Below are 16,968 nucleotides of genomic sequence, written 5' to 3' on the forward strand. Positions count from 1 at the left end.
TTCCACTAAGTTCATGAGAACAAAGTCACCTGCTTTGGCAGTACCTTGCCAAAAAACTCCAACAGAAGAAACTTACAGCCTGGTAGCTAGTTTAAAACAAATGTTGTTTGTTTAAGCATTTAACTTAGTCTCCAATCTTTTTCGTCAAGGAGGAGGCAAGATGTTAGCTAAGATGGTATTTCCCCATTTTTTAGCACAGAAAAGTAAGTTAGAGGTTGGTTTCCAGGTGTTCCCTTCATGCTTTGAAGAAATACTGGTAACTATAAAGAAACTGTTCCATTCCTCAGGCAAATAGAGTTGATGCTTCACTTTCTCTTTAAGCCTTTCCACATCCTATGTCTTCAGGGCAATGGTTTTCTCAGGCAAAGGCATCCTTTGATAAGGATGGAGTCATATGGCTGTTCATATGGCTGAGTCATCTTTAATAAAGAGTCATATGACTTTATTAAAGCTAGCAGCAGAACATGATTTGTATCTTTCACAGCACATAATATGAAAATACTTTCTTCTTACACTACACTGCTCTTGCCTTATACTCTTAGAAGAAGCAGAGATACAAACACTTCTATTTTTTTAGTATTTAAAAACATGTACTAGTATTTTCTGAGTGTTATGGTAAATATTACTAAATACTTCCTGTCAATAGTTTTCTTACTGCCACTAAAGTTTTAAGATCTTTCTCCTCATACTCTTTTATTGGATCCAATGGGTACTATAGACAATAAGTACAGTGTAATATTTTCTGTCTAGCCAACAGTGAATTTTATCTAACTACACAGCAAACATTTTACCTCTGAGAAAACTGTCCTCTCTAAAGGGAGAGATGACACTAATACTGTTTTACAGACTATTGTGCTGTCTAATTATTTTCCTGCATTAGTGAAGTAGTCAAAAATTGAGTGAGGAAAAAGAAAAAACAAATCAGACAGAAGAATTTCATATCTATTTTCCGTTTCTTCACTTTGTAAAGTGAAATTGTATCATGATATCATGACACCAACTTCTTTACTATTATCAGTGAAACTGTTCTAAAGGTACTATCCCCAGGTCTTTTAATTCTGTGTATTCTGTGTATTTCATGTCTTTGTTCTATTATTTATTAAAAAAATATATATATACAGATTTCGTGTAACTGTTGCAAATAGTAAAAACAACTCCTCTACCTTGACTGATGAAAATTATTAACCTGTAAAAATGGTATTATACATGTACAATAGTTCTATAAAAGCAATTATATAAAAATCACTCTTTGTTAAGTGCCATCTTAATGTTAATTTGAATTAATAACACATACAATGTTGGCTTTTTATATCTGTATGCTGCTTCTGTTGAACCTTGAATTAAAGGGTATAACCTATCAGAGTCCCATATTTTCCCAGATTACAGCTGTTCACTACTGCCTTGTTGCCACCTCTTCCTCTGTCCCACCAAATACATTAACGTTGAATTGCATAAAGATCCGGGATGAAGGACAAAGGCACACAAGTGCCAATAAATGACATGTAAGAAGGAGGAAGCTGATTCTTTCAGCTTTACTACTGGCTTTAACCATGTAAAAGTTCAGTGAAACATTTGCTTAAATCTCTACAGAGCGCATGTGATGCATACCTCCTATTTAGGGTATGTGTTCTTTTTGTTGTTGTTTTGTTTTTTGCCCTCATGAAATCAGTATCACCAGGTTCACATACAAAACAGATTGGATTTCTTTTTAGTCTGGGCAATTAATGTCACAAAATACAGCTTATATTACTCTTTTCACATAAATAAATATGATCTATAATGAAACTTTATACACATTATAAAAATTTTGAATGGCATACCTATATATCTTATCCTGAATCCTTTTTTATTGGTGCCATGATCAGCTGACCACCGGAGAAATACCTCATGGCCATTGCTGGTTATGTTGAGAGAAGATGAATAGTCCCCACTGAGAGAAATGAGCAATGGGCTATGACTATTTGGTCCTTGATACAAGGAAGAAAAAATGAACAAACAAAGGAGTTACAAAGTTTTAAATCACATACAACAAATTGTATTAATATAATTAATATACAAAGAAAATATCCTCTATGCAAATGGTAAATTAATCTGATTTAGGAATGGAAATTTACATGTAGTGTATATGTATTATATACTACAGGGTACCTATTTGTTCTGAAAAAAAAAAAAAGTATTTCTAAACATAACTAATGTAGTATGGTTTTTAAACACAACATAATCCAACAACAATTCCTTTCAGAAAAACAATTCCAAATAATGTTTTATACTTAATTTATAGTTAATAATAATTAATAAATTAAATATTAAATCAATAAATTAATATATTTATAGTTAATAAACAGTGATTTGTGAGTTGCAGCACACTTAAAAAAAATGATGTATAGAAAATGTATCATACAAAACTGTGTATCCTATAGTTACCATCAAACACCTCGAGAATATCAAATTCCTTTTCTGTTTGGAAGAATTCGAAGAACATGCTGATATTATAACCCTTTTCCACAGAAATGGTCCATGCACACATCTGGAGATTTGGGTAGCTGTCAGGATAGCCAGGGCTCAGTATTACTCCTGTTGAATCCAGACGTATTTCATTGGCTGGACAGAGCACTGTGAAACAGATTGATAAAAAATCTAAAGCACTCCATTTTTGTTTCATTTTAATTGCAAGATTTTCCTTAGTTTAAAATACCTGCATTATTTATTTTATTTTCCTAAATATGGAAAGTCTGAAAACATTTTAAAAACACAGATAGTTAGTAGAAAAACACACACACACACAAAACAACAGAAAAACAGAAATAATATTTATCTTGAAAATTAGCTCTGCAACCTTCAGTAGTTATTCATGGTATTTTTCTTCTTTCAGTTTCTAGAATATATATGTTCAAGTACTAATTTGATCCATTGTTCAAAAAAAAGAAACATAGATTTTTCTTTGTCAGATTACTATTACTGTCAGCAATAATTCCATATAAAGTCTTGCACTTCAAATAAACTTGAAGGCATTGTGATTTTTGGTTGTCAAATTCTGAATAAAGTTTAATCAATTCCTCCCACAATCTGTCTGTATAAAAGAAAGCAGCACCTAAATTTTGAGATCCTCAATCAAGCTCCCAGAATGCTGACATATATAAACTGCACAATGTAGCACTATCCAGCTACTTAGTTTTAAGGTTCATAGAAATCCCAGAAAATGGTAAATTATTGCCTTTACATGCAACAAAAACTATTTGAAGTTCTATTTTTCATTCTCCATGCTATAGCCCCATTTATTTCCTATCTCTTACCAAATAAAAGAGCAAGGAAGGGTTATTATAATCACAGCTTGAGACTAGCAGTTTAGGTGTTGATGTTATACTTCTGAATGAGTTACAGAATCTCATGCTAACTCTCCTTTTTAAAACTGGTACAACAGTGCACCATAAAATTAATGCTTTCTAAGAAAATAGATATCAATGCGAAAGGAAAAAATTTAACCCTGACATACATATTTCTTTTAGCTCCATATAACTTACTATCATTCAGTTCTTTGATAACTGTGTCATTTATGTTATGTTCATATTGAATCTATATCTGCAGATCACTTCCTTTTTTATTAGATGTTTGTATGAGAAATCTTTGGTTACACATTCGTATTTCTAGTACAGTGAACTCTGAAGTTCAGAGAACCTGAAACTTTCTTTTAACCCAGAGACAGACCATCTCCCTGATAAGTAGGTACGTCAGCTGATGAAGAAACTCCAAAATAGAAAGTTTTTAATTTCTGACAGCCCTTATCTCAAATTCAACTCTAAGAAACAACAACAGAAAGGAATGTGATTTACCCTGGTCCCTTGATGGGAGAGGCTGGATCCCCAAAAATGAAAATGTGCCCTACAGGGATGAAAATTAACACTTGTTCCATCCCTGATGACTTTTTCAGTGGGTATTGCCTTCACCTTACTCTTAATAATTATTTTTTCTTAGTTTCCACATCATATTCTGAATTTATTAATCTTTCAGCTACAGATTTGCTTGAAAATGCATTGCAACTCTGGGTATTTTTAACTGTCACAGTTTCAGAAGGGAGAGAGAATGTGAGCATAGTAAATGCTAGTGTCAAAATTAATTAACATCACTACTTAAAGGATCTGTTGAAATTGAGAAAAATTGGGTTTAAAAGCATGATGTAGAGGTTTTGAATTAATCCAGATTCATTAGGTCTACATAGAATAACAATCTCATTAAAGAAAAGGATTTGATATTACCATTGGAACTTTTTTTCAAGAACCTGTTTTGCTTTAAGATATACGGACAAGTGACCTACAGGTTATTTAGAACTGAACACTGCCTGTTTAACAGGATCTTTAAAATCTGGCTTTAATATTCACAACTAACACATGAAAGTGAGTTAGTACTGAGCTTCTGTAGTTAACAACAGCATAACAGGATACTAGATTGGCTTATTAAATATGAAAATAGTTTTTTTTATGGAAAAAAAAAGTAATTGGACTGTGGAGAAAAATGTAAGTCACAGGAAATCAGACAAAAAAAAAAAAAACAGAGAGAGATAATGATCTTCTTTCATACATAAAACTCATGTTAAGATAAATTAATATGTCCATATATTTTAAATCTATTTGGTTAGATTTAAATCTATTATTTCCAAAATTACCAATTAATTGCTACATTAATAAATAAAATAAAAATAAATAAAAATAAAAATAAAAATAAAAATAAAAATAATTAATAAAAATAAAAATAAATAATAATAATAATAAAAATAAATGTTTCTCATGTTTCTGTGTTTGCCTCAGTTAATAAATAAGAGACTGAATAATAACTTCATTCCACATAGGAGTAACCAAAACTCTTATGCCTAGAATCTGGCTCTCAAACCACAGTGCTGGTAATTTAGACTTTATCTGAGGCAAATGAAAGAATTGATCCTGTCAAGTATTAAATGTACATATACACACACATGCAGAAGGAGAGAGAGAAAAATAGCCAGAAGGGCAACATAGTCATCTGGCTGATGACCATGACTATCTGGCTAATGGCTCTGACTAGCTAGCTTATTTACCACTAGTTTTGCTCTCTTTGCTTGGTTCTGCTTTGCATATTTGCTTCAGTTTCAGAATCGCCTTCTAATATTGCTCATGAATTTTGTAGAGCTCTTTAAGACCTATTTCCATACAATGGCTTCCCCTGTGAATCAAGTAGTTAAATTATTTTATGAATATGAGCTAATGTAGCTGAGATATAGTTGAGAGTTTTCATTCAATAATTTTGTCACGGTCATCTAATTATCATACAAAACATAATCTGAATCTTCTTATTCTGAAGCATTCATTTGATCTTGAATGTAGAAGCTAATTTCAAGGAAATTGAGGGCAAAGTTAGATGCTGGGTATGAGAAATACTCTAACAAAGCAAGATGATAAGCATTTACATAAGCTTGTGGAAGTAGGTGATTATTTTCTGATGGAAAGAAGGAAATCTGCATGTATTTTAAGAAATGTTCATCTAACTGATACACATAAGTGAAAAAAATAAGTCAATATAGTTTTAAATATCTGGTGTAAACGAACTTGTACCAATTATAATCAGCATACAAAATCAGAAATAGACTTTGCTTCAATATTTTCTTCTAGTAGACAAGTACACCTTTACTGAAGTATATTTGATTCAAAACAAAAATATTCGTATTTAAACTCCGTTCAACAGCACTCTTCAGTTTAAACAAATAAATGAAAGCTGAATGTAGGTATTTACAATACTGCAAATCAAGTTAAAAATTGAAGCAAAATTCAACCTAGACTCACTTCACACTGTCTAAAGTGTGTAGCATATACACCAGGTTAAGGCAGAAGAAGTTAACACTATAAAGTCTAAAATTAAAATATATGTTCTAACTGGTAAAAAAAAAAAAAAAAGTAAGAAAAATAGGATGAACATGTACCAACAGAAGAGCTAAATTTAATCCTTAAGAATAACTTTTGTGTAATGAGTTACAACCTACACAATCAAAGTATGCTAGCTTACAAATAGACCAGTATAGTATACTAAAATCATAAAAAAACATACCTTTTAGGCACATAATTTTGCTATCTCTAGGCTCTAGTTATCTGTAGATCCAGGTTTGAATGTTGAAATTTAGCTTATATATTCCTAACTTCAAATGCACACATTAAATAAATACAAGGGGAAATTATGTTGTTTCTTACCCTAGGTGACCATTTTGAACTGACATTTTAAACATTTTTAATTAATCTGATTTTTATTACATTTTATGAGACTACTAATTCTGAAGATTATGTTAATATAATTCAGCTTTAGACTGAAACAATGAGAGCACTGATTTTGCATTTAGTATTTGATCCAATATTTAGCATTTATATGTGACAAGGAAAAGATTAACTACAGTAACTGATCACTCCTGATTTTTTGACTGGGGTCTTGGTATGAATATTCACTTAACTTCAGCAACACATGCTGAGAGAATGTCTCAGGTTCAGCATGCATGTCTCTGATTGTTCCATCTACTATGACAACATTTTAACATTTAAGCAGTGCCTGGAGGTTCCTATTGTTTTCCACTCATTAAACGCTATGTGAGCACCCACTCAGTAAGCATTTTAATTTAAATTGGGGGTGTTTAAAGCAATTCCTAGACACAAGTGTACCTAAATAAATGCATGGATTTTAAGAAATTATGAGCATTATTGAAGCTCTTCTTGAAATTCACAATTCAAAAGCACTTTAAGAACTAGACTTAATCATAGGAATGACTTTGACTTTTACATAATTTTGTGCATAAAGCAGGGGAAAGTAGTTAGGGTTAGCTGACCCTTCCCATTTTTCATGACAATTTCTATACTAGTGAAACACATTAAATGTCAGATTAATAAAGACTGGTTTAAACTGTGATGTTAGTGGTTGTCAGGATTGTAAGCTTGTTTCAACCTTAACATTGAGGTAGTGTTGTTTCTCCAAAGTTTTCAGTAAAAGGTAGAAAATGAACAGACACACACACCCCTTAACAACATAAAAACTATCTCTGGTATACATGGAATAAAAATGTTGCACTGAAAAACTGATAGTATTTTGATTTTGCCATTCCAAATCCATGCTATGTTATTAACATTATATATTTTTTTTTAATTTCCATATAAATTTTCATAACATTGTGTCCTAGAGAAAATGAAATAATCTCATCTCTATTTTTTTAAATGTAGGCTCCGTCCAAAGAATAATCTGTGAAATTATTTTCACAAAATAGAGTAGTAACCCTTAATACTCATCAAATGTATTAAAACATTACTAATGATTTGGCATTAATATTTGACATATATTTGACCATATATTGACATATATTTGACCATAACAAACAGTGATAATATTGGGAGTATCTTTAAAAGTTTGAAATATTTTAAATATTGCATCTTATATAAAGATGTGGAGGGTAGTTAAAGAATCACCATTGAGCTGGTCTGGTAGAAGGAAAGAAAAGGAATAAAACACCTTGGCAAGTAGGTGGTGCTCCATCCATCTGAAGCCTTTCACCTAGTCGGCATGTCAGAATCTCATTACCAACCAATGTAAAGCCTGGTTGACACTGGTACCTTATTATGTCTCCTGTTTGATAAAAACAAAATAAACAAATAAAACAAAAAGCAAACAAAATACCATTAAACATCAATTAGTTGGAACTTTTAGCTTTGAAAACATCATTGATTAATGAAATTTCTTGCTCATGTTTAATGAGCTAAATGACCTCTGGCATAAACAACTTTGATTAATCTAAGAAGCATTGTGGTAAATGAATGTTGACTCCATTGAGGATAGAGAGACATTGCAGAGGGATTGTGACAAATCAGAGAACCAGGCAATCACCAACCGTATGAAATTTAACAAGAATAAGTGCCACATTTTGCACCTGAGAAGTGGCAACCCACCTGGGAACAGTGAATGAGAGGCTGTAGAGCAGCCCTGTGGAAAGGGATCTGAGGGTTCTGGCTGATGGTATGTTGACTATGAGTCAACAGCATGCCCAGGCAGACAAAAGGGCCAAATGTTTCCTGGGGTGCATTAAGCATGGAATTGCTAGCTGGTCAAGGGAGATGGTTGTCCTGCTCTGAGGTGGTGCTGCCTCTCCTGAAGTACTGAGTGCAGTTTTGGGCACTACAACATAAACTATAAAACTATCAGAGAGTGTCCAAAGGATGGCTACAAAGATGGTGAAGGGTCCAGAGGGATGTATGAGGATTGGCTGAAGTGAATTTGTTGAGACTAGAGAAGAGGAGACTGAGGGGAGCCCTCATTGCAGCATCATTGAGGGGGAACACAGAGGGAGATACTGATTTGGTGATGAGTGATAGCACCCAAGGGAATGGCAAGAAGCTGTGACAGGGTGTTGCAGACTAGATGTTCGGAAAAGGTTCGTCACTGGAAGGGTGGTGGGGCACTGAAACCCAGGGAAGTGGTCATGGCATTGAGTTCAAGAAGTATTTGGACAAGGCTTTCAGACATATGGTCTGGTGTTTTGGGTGGTCCTGTGTGGAGCCAGAAGTTGGATTTGAGGATCCTGGTGGGTCCCTTCCAACTCAGTATATTCTATGGTTCTATGAACTATATGGATATATACACAGGTATACTTATACACACATGACTAAAATGTTCTTAAATTTCAGTGTAAGAAAATGTGTTATTGCAAACTTTATGAAAAATGCACTAAGTTGTTTGGAAAGGAGTTATTGTGGTACTCAGATATGATCTCTAAAACATGGACAGGATTCAGGATGTATAGGGAAGAAGAATTATTTCTTAAACATTATTAGAAGAATTATTTCTTAAACATCCTGAAAAATAAATAAATAAATAAAACCAACTGATCTGTGCAAGTAGTCTTTTATACATTTTAAATATTTACATTTTTATTTATTTTCTCTCACATTACCTATTTCGAATTCATCATCCTCAGTTAGAATTTCAGCATTTGGGATGTTTGTTGGAGGCTGGCAGACCCGAAGCTGATAGGCTATAACAGAAATACAACACAGTTGACACTCCCAGACTTACACAGTTAACATAGCCATTAAACATAACTGAGATAATACCCACATTAACAGGATAAAAATAAACATCTAGTCATCTACCAAGAAGCTTTCAACAGAATCAAAAGAAACATAATTTTCAGAATGAATGAAAAATTAGAAGTTGCATTCTTCATTTTATTAGCAAAACTCTCTTTATAAATAATCTAAGAAGCTAAGAGGTAGTTACAAATTTTCTCATGTAAGTGTATACATCTAAAAAGCAGATTTTCTGTATTGTTCAATCATTTATTTATTTGTTTATTTACTAAAGTTATCCTGAATACACTTCTACTGCTGAGTGTTTCCTAATACTTTTCTGAGTTTTAATATGTATGCAACTGACAGGTAAAATAATTGGGTGAAACTAATTATTTAAATTAAAAAAAAAAAAAAGGAAAGAACAAAAACAACAACAAATAGGAAGAATATGAAGAAGCAATATAGCGTGGGTTTTTTTTTTTTTTTTTTTTTTTTACAGAGAACCGAGGAGGACAGACTTAGATTTGGACATGGATGAAATGTCCAAACCTAACATATCAATTGAATGTCTTCAATTTGAATGCAGAAATACAACCAAAGAAATCATGATGAAAGTTTTGCACTGACAATGTAGTTTTCCATGTTTAAAGGTATACAGTCAGGCTGGTCAATGACAGTATATTTTCCTGGTTTTCACTGATATCACATTTTCAGATAACATTGTTTTATAGCATCTCTCATAGCCAGGAAACATCATCAATTTACCGCAGATTCAGCTTCATTTATCCATGTCTTTGTTGCATCCTATTCTTGGATCCTTTAGTAATCGAATGTGTCAAATTTAGGTCAATCATACCTATTTCTGTTTTTCCCAGTTTAACCAGAAGATTTGTATCTTTTGTTGCTACTGAGTCACCCATATTTGATATGCTTTCATCCACTGTATGATGAAGAGCTGATTAAATCAGTGAGTCAGAAAGCTAACATCCTGCCTTGGGATAAACATACTTAAAAGAAAACACACCAAGCAAACATGGAACTGCTGTCATATTTGCATTCTTAAAAATAAAAATAAGAAATCATTAATTAAATTTTAAAAAATGATTCAACAAACAATTCACATCATTTATCTTAAATGCTTCTCATTTAAGAATATCATTCATTTTAATCCCCAAATTATCTGTTTTAAATAAATCTGGTTCCACACACTACCTCAGTTTTATTGCTGTAAATTGTAAGGAGATGACATGAAGAAGCACAGACTCAAGGATACAGAGAAATTTATTTATCTTGACAACATCAATTCATAAAGTGTTTTAAGCTTCTTCATGACTAATCCTTTGTGCTGTTCAGTTTGCATATATATTACACATTAGTTCCCACATTTTTGGAATGACAATTTGCATAATAATAAAGAAAAATAAGTAAAGGAGATTAAATTCTTTAGAGACTTTATGATCAAGTATGAACATTTTCCAATGTATTTGCTCATATATTGATATATTCATATACAAGAATATATATAAATTCACATATTCATTAAGGTAAACTGTCAGTTTGCCCTCTACAAACTGCAAGATGCAATGTAAATGCTCAGATCAAGAATCAAAATTGTGAACCGTATTGCCCAATCTTACTAAAGTAGGATATGCTCAAACCTCCATAAGAAAAATCAAGTGATGTTGTTGTTTTTTGTTTGGTTGGTTGGTTTCATTGTGGGACACAAGCTTTTTGTTGTTATTACTATTGTTTGTTTGATTGGTTTGGTTTGTTTACATTAAATTTCCTCTAATTCACCTGGTTCTTTTTTTCTGTATTCACCTTGGACTTTATTATGTCAAAAAGAAAGTCCTCTAGACCCCAAATCTGTTCAGGATCCAGAAAGCAGTCTGTTGTCTGTCCACATTGCCCGGAATAGTAAATCCAACCGGCATTCACAATGCACATAAAAGTACCCTTCTAATGACAGGACTGCAAGAGACACTTGGCTATAGAAGTGAATCACTACAAAAGTGTAATTCAGTGCATTAGTACTTACATCTTTAGTCATACAGTCAGTTTTTATTTCAGTAACAGCTTAATGTTAATTACATAGTATAGTTCACTATCTTGATATCTCTATAACAAGAGTACTGCCATCAAAATACTTAAATATCTAAGAGAAATTGCAAGCTCCTCACAAACATTTAGAGTGTGGTATTTTAGAAGCACTGTCAGCAGTGAGAAGATGAGCACCTCGAACTTGCAGGGTCTTGATTCTATCTTCTTTGCTTATGTCTCCTCACAATATATTCTGTTTTTTCTTGACTATTACTAAACTTAATATATTGGTTGAGAAAATGCTCTATTTTCATTATTCATATTAGTCTTTCACATATTTGCTAATGCACTAATGGTCACTCACATTAATAATAGTTACTCTTCCTAGAAAAATAATTCTATTAATTCAGTAATCAGTACAGACAGTAAAAAGTACAGTTTGTCATGCTTACCATGATAACTAAGTACAAAGAAGCCACTGGTAGTGAAATCACTGTGAAACTTGATCAGAATCTGATTGGAAGTGCTGTAGACTGATTCTAATGCAGTATTGCCACTAAATTGTCCAATCTGAGGAGAAGTTTGGTCTGGTCCATCCCTAAGAAAAACAGATAAAAGAAAATTTCTTTGCCTAAATAATTTAGTTTCTCCACAATTAAATACAAAGTAGCAATAGAAAAATTAAATCAAAACTAGTACTAAAGATTAGAACTCTACAGAGGACAGAATTGTAATGCAAGGGCATAACATTTTATTATTAGCTTCCTTACAGATAATAACTGATGAACATTAAATAATACAAGTTTACATTTTGTAATTGTTATATTGATAATACAATATTAACTGAAAACAATTTTAAAATAAAATTATGAATATATTTCTGTTTTGAAAATTTTGTGGCGGTACTTTTGTCCAAATTCTTGTACATTGCCCCTTTCCCTTCCCCTTGTAGTTTCTCAGGGAAATAATATGATTTGGAGAAGCATTTGAATTGTGAAAAAAATGCATTTTTTTTCCACTGGAAACAGTGCTATAAAAATTTCTGATCAGTTTTGTAAACAAATAATATCACTGAAGTGGCATAACCTATTTGATTATATATCCATTATGTATCAAATACTGCTTATACAAGCATATAAATCCTATATAAGTAACAGCATGTGTGATACATACACAAATAGCATAATACATGCTTTAATTTCAGAAAATAACCTAAAATTTATGTTAATTGAAATAGGATAGAAAATGTCTAAAAAAAAAGCATCAAAGAACATATAATGAAATTTTTTTTCTTTTTTTTTTTTTTTGATTTTTTTTGCAGAATAAAATTAATTACACAATTGTGTAATTGTGTAGAACATACACAATTACATTTATTGTTAGAACTAAGCTTATAATACAGACAGGAATATAACTGAAACCACATGAAATCATTTGGGAGAAAGGAAGAGCCAAATGGAAGGAGTACTGGAAATGGATAGTAGTGTTCTGATTTGTGTGGATGAAGTAGAGAAAGGATGTCTGTATGAATATAAAGATATAACTAAATTCAGGAAAGATTCTGAAGGTCAGCCTAAGTTTGATACATAAAACAAGTGGGGAAGAGTAAAACAGGATTCAAAATTATCTATCAGGACGATAGTCTAGATACATAATTCAAATGAAATTTTGGTTAAGCAAAAGGCAAAGCAATCAAATATCTGGGATATAGGACAAGACAGTTTGTATTATGCAAGGTGAAAGATATCTAGATCCCACAGAAATCACCACAACAAAGTACAGAGAGCTATTTAGGAAAATGGGAATGAAATGCTGATTTATATTGGAATTTATATGAAGCCAAATTAATATTTCTGTGCAACAGAAACAAAACAAATTATGAATATTCCAAATTTCCTCTCACTGTTTTGTGCTACTTAGACTACAAGACTACCCTCTCCACCTGCAGATTCAATAATCTGTGAATTACTGTTTTAGGCAAACTTCCAAAGTCTTAACTTCTGTTGAAACATCTAAGGTGCCCTTGGTAACAGTTTCATAATTACTACAGGAGATGTTCCTCTTGATTACAGCCTCCTGCCTTTACTTTGCAACTAAGAACAATGGCAGCTTTGATATCTGAAAAGATTCGTGATAGACATGGATTCGGGTATACAGAGAATGTAATTTATTTACAGCTATAGTTAGCTCAACTCTTTGTCATAGCCAAATACAAGTAAAGTCTTGACTTTTATGTACTCTTCAATAGTTTTAAAGAAGCCAACTTGGAAGACATGAAGAAAGTGTTGCTGTAGTTTCTTGTATTGGCATTAAAACACCATAATACACATGGCTGCAACTGCTTATTATCACTTTTTTCTTAATTATGACTTCTTGAGATAGCATACTTCTGTTAACTTGGCTTGATCAATAAACTGATGAGGACTACTATTATTGCTATGCTATTGTTTCCTGTATTCCTAACATCAAGGGCTATGCAACTTTATGTTGCACTGTTATCTAGAGAAAATGATACACTGGAAAACATGGATAAGTGCAAATCACTCATTTTCAGTAAACAGAACACCAGTGTCAAGAGAGAAATCACAAATATACTCACTTTCATTCATACTTTGTTGCATAGTGTTACATGAAGATTAAATAAAGAATAATAATAATAGTAATGTTTTCTTACCAGACAGTTATGAAATCATATATTGGCTCTGTTTGGAGAACCGTAAAATTGATGTAGATTCCATTTCCAGGTGGTACTCTTACAAGCCAAAAGCAATCTTGAAAATTTGGATACTCATCAGGGTATCCTGGAGAGTATATGGTGCCATTCATTGCAGTTATATTTCCTCCACAGAGAGCTATAGAGAGGGCATTTGTTTTAAAAACATTAGACACTTTTTGTATTCTTCTTAGATCATATGAAATTCATACCTTTAAATGCATTCAGTACACTGTAAATAGTAAACACCACTGTTTTACCTATAGCAAATAGATTTTACTGAGCTCCTTGCTCCTTACTTTTCACGTTGTTAGTCAAATCAGAAATAAAAATATAAGTAATTCCAAAATTATAAATACTATTTGATCTGAAACCAAAGTAATGTTTAGACATTGGGTTAAACCATTCCCCACACAAGTGAAAGCAATGAACAATCTTGTTCCAGCTTTGTGTTAATGCAAATTACAAATTAGCAGGAAAACACATGAATTATTTTCTTTATTGTCACAAGAAGATAGCCAAACAAAACTATCAGATGAAAGAAGATATATGCTAAGTTGACTGAGAATGTGTGGAAAAAACTTAGAGAGGAATTCAAAAATGAAAATTTTGTGTGCCACCGTATGAAAAACAATTTTGCACTTCCTAAGATAAATTTTGGTGGACAAAATAAATCCTTTCTGAAATTCTTACTGAAGTGTTATTTACTAATTTAGACATCACACAGTATAAGACTGACCATACAGTTTTTGGACTTTCCTAACTATGCATTTCAGGAACGCTCTTAGTGCTAACTATATGATTTTCTCCAAAAAGGTTTCAGATACATGTTGAATGTGACAACATCCATGTAACAGATGAGAAAATATGTTATAGAAACCTAGTTCTGGAAAACTGAGCAAAGCTGTGTAATTTGCTTTATTTTACATACTTCCCTCCCCATCCTAAAAAGGCAAGGAAAGGCAACCCAGATTCCCTAAAATATGCTTAAGAATCTCTAACCAAAGAACAGGTGTTTGGAAATGAAGATTTGCCTGTGGTGGTTCCAGAGTGGTATGCAGTGAAGCTCCGCCATACCACTCTCTCACTCCCCCTCTTCAGAATATGGGAAAAATAAAATGAATAAAAGCCCATGGGTTGAGGTAAGGACAGAGAGATTACACACCAGTTACCACTGTGGGAAAAAAAGACAGCCTAGGGGAGACTGGTGTAATCTATTGCCTACTGATAACAGACTAGAGCAGTGAGAACTTAAAGTCCGCTCCCCTTCCCCCCCCCCCCCCGTCCTCATCTACCTTCTCTCCCCAAGCAACACAGGGAAATGGGGAATGGGAGTTGCAGTCAGTCCATAACACTTCAAATGCCATTCCTTCACCCTCACTCTCTTCATCCTTTTCATCTGCTGCTTCCTCCTTCCTGCATATACCCACCATGGGTTTCTGACAAACCGCTCCCGCTTGGCTCTGTACGATGGGGTTCATCCATGAGGGGCAAATTGATGCAACCGGGGTTCCCCATGGGCAGCAGCTCCCCCCAGGCCCCCTGCTCCTGCGTGGGCTGCTCTCCAGGGCCTGCAGCTCCGGCCCAGGGCCTGCTCCTGTGGGGGCTCTCCATGGGCCGCAGCCTCCTCCAGGCCACATCCACTTGCTCCACCGGGGGCTCCTCCATGGGCTGCAGTGTGGAGATCTGCTCCATGTGGGACCCATGGGCTGCAGGGGGACAGCCTGCGCCACCAGGGGCCTCTCCACAGGCCGCAGGGGAACTGCTGCTGCGTGCCTGGAACACCTCCTGCCCTCCTGCTGCACTGACTGTGGTGTCTGCAGGCGTGTTTCTCTCTACGTCTTCTCACCCCTTTCTGTCAACTGCTGTTGCACAGAGGTGCAACCAGCATCGCTCATTGTCTCAGATTTGGCCAGTGGCAGGTTCCTTTTTGATCTGGCTGAAACTGTCTCTTAGCTAACATAGGGCAGCTTCTGGACTCTTCTGGACACACCTGTTTCTTTGTGTTTAGGTGAAGCATGAATTATGTCTTACATATATCCACTTTGATGCTATGCTGTAAGGTAAGGAGGTTTACTGTTCAAACAGGAAGCATGTTTAGTGACAGTTGATTCAGGTGGTCTGCTTCAAGAAGTCTGAGGTATTATACATGTATAATGTATAATATCTATGTAAAATCATGTATAATATACATTATACACTTAACCTATGCAGCCTTACTATAAATATACTAATGCAAACACAAGTTTAAAACAAAATGGTCATCTGTGCTATCTGTCATATACAAAAAAAAGCCCATATGTATATGCTTTTGGACAGAAGAACTTTACCTCAAATCAAAACAACTAGAAGATACCTAATTACATTTTTCCTTCACTAATGACAAACAAATAAACAAGAAAAGAAAGCATAGCATATAAAACTGTCAAAAACTTTACTAAAAATACTGCAGTAAATACTTGCACAAAAAAAAAAAAAAAAAAAAGCACATGTAACTTTAGAAATTTCTCTAGGAGCTACAAAGGTTGGCAATCTGTGACTATGCAGCACACATTAGAACCCCATTATCAATTAGGCTGATCTTTCGTCTGCATCTTCTTGTCACATTAATGTGTCACATTAATGTGTCACATCACATTAAATAGAAACAGAAACAGAACTTGCAGCCATTGCCCAGCAAGTTGATCAGAGGTGTCACAGAACAGCAATACGCTTTGGGCTATCTTAGAATTGGTGGTTCTGGTAAGGTAATACAAAGAAACAGAGTCACTCAATTCAGTAAGTAATTTGTCTTGATTCTGACACACAGAAAATGCAGCCAGAACTAACTAAAAGGAAAAAACTAAGCTGTTTAGCAGTTAAGACATAAACCAATACTATTCCCTCAGGATCCATAAAATGAAGGTTGAAACTCATTTGTGATGAATTAACTTCTTACCCTTTCAAAAGACAGGCTGTGTAGGTGTCATCTCTTTCTATATAATACGGTTTCTCTCTCTGAATTCAGTATTAGATAGCTCTTAATTTAGCTACTGAATCTCCCAGAAATGCCTATGGCTCACTGAATCCAGAAGGATTTTGAATAATGAGGCCTAAATTTAAATGCCTAAATTTAGGTTGATGATTTAGAATACAATGTAGAAATGCAGAAAA

The 16,968-nt window shown here is 33.7% G+C and overlaps 1 protein-coding gene across 1 annotated transcript in view; it reads right to left on the reverse strand.

The window, feature by feature from the left end:
• CSMD3 (CUB and Sushi multiple domains 3) overlaps positions 1 to 16,968 on the reverse strand; it is a 668,812-nt gene that overhangs the window by 67,728 nt on the left and 584,116 nt on the right. The window contains 6 exon segments of the mRNA XM_068672527.1: positions 1,821 to 1,967; positions 2,425 to 2,613; positions 7,510 to 7,623; positions 8,945 to 9,025; positions 11,555 to 11,700; positions 13,777 to 13,954. Of these exon segments, the coding sequence (XP_068528628.1) occupies positions 1,821 to 1,967; positions 2,425 to 2,613; positions 7,510 to 7,623; positions 8,945 to 9,025; positions 11,555 to 11,700; positions 13,777 to 13,954 (855 nt within the window).

This window comes from Anas acuta, chromosome 2 (assembly GCF_963932015.1).
Source record: "Anas acuta chromosome 2, bAnaAcu1.1, whole genome shotgun sequence".
Taxonomy (NCBI): domain Eukaryota; kingdom Metazoa; phylum Chordata; class Aves; order Anseriformes; family Anatidae; genus Anas; species Anas acuta.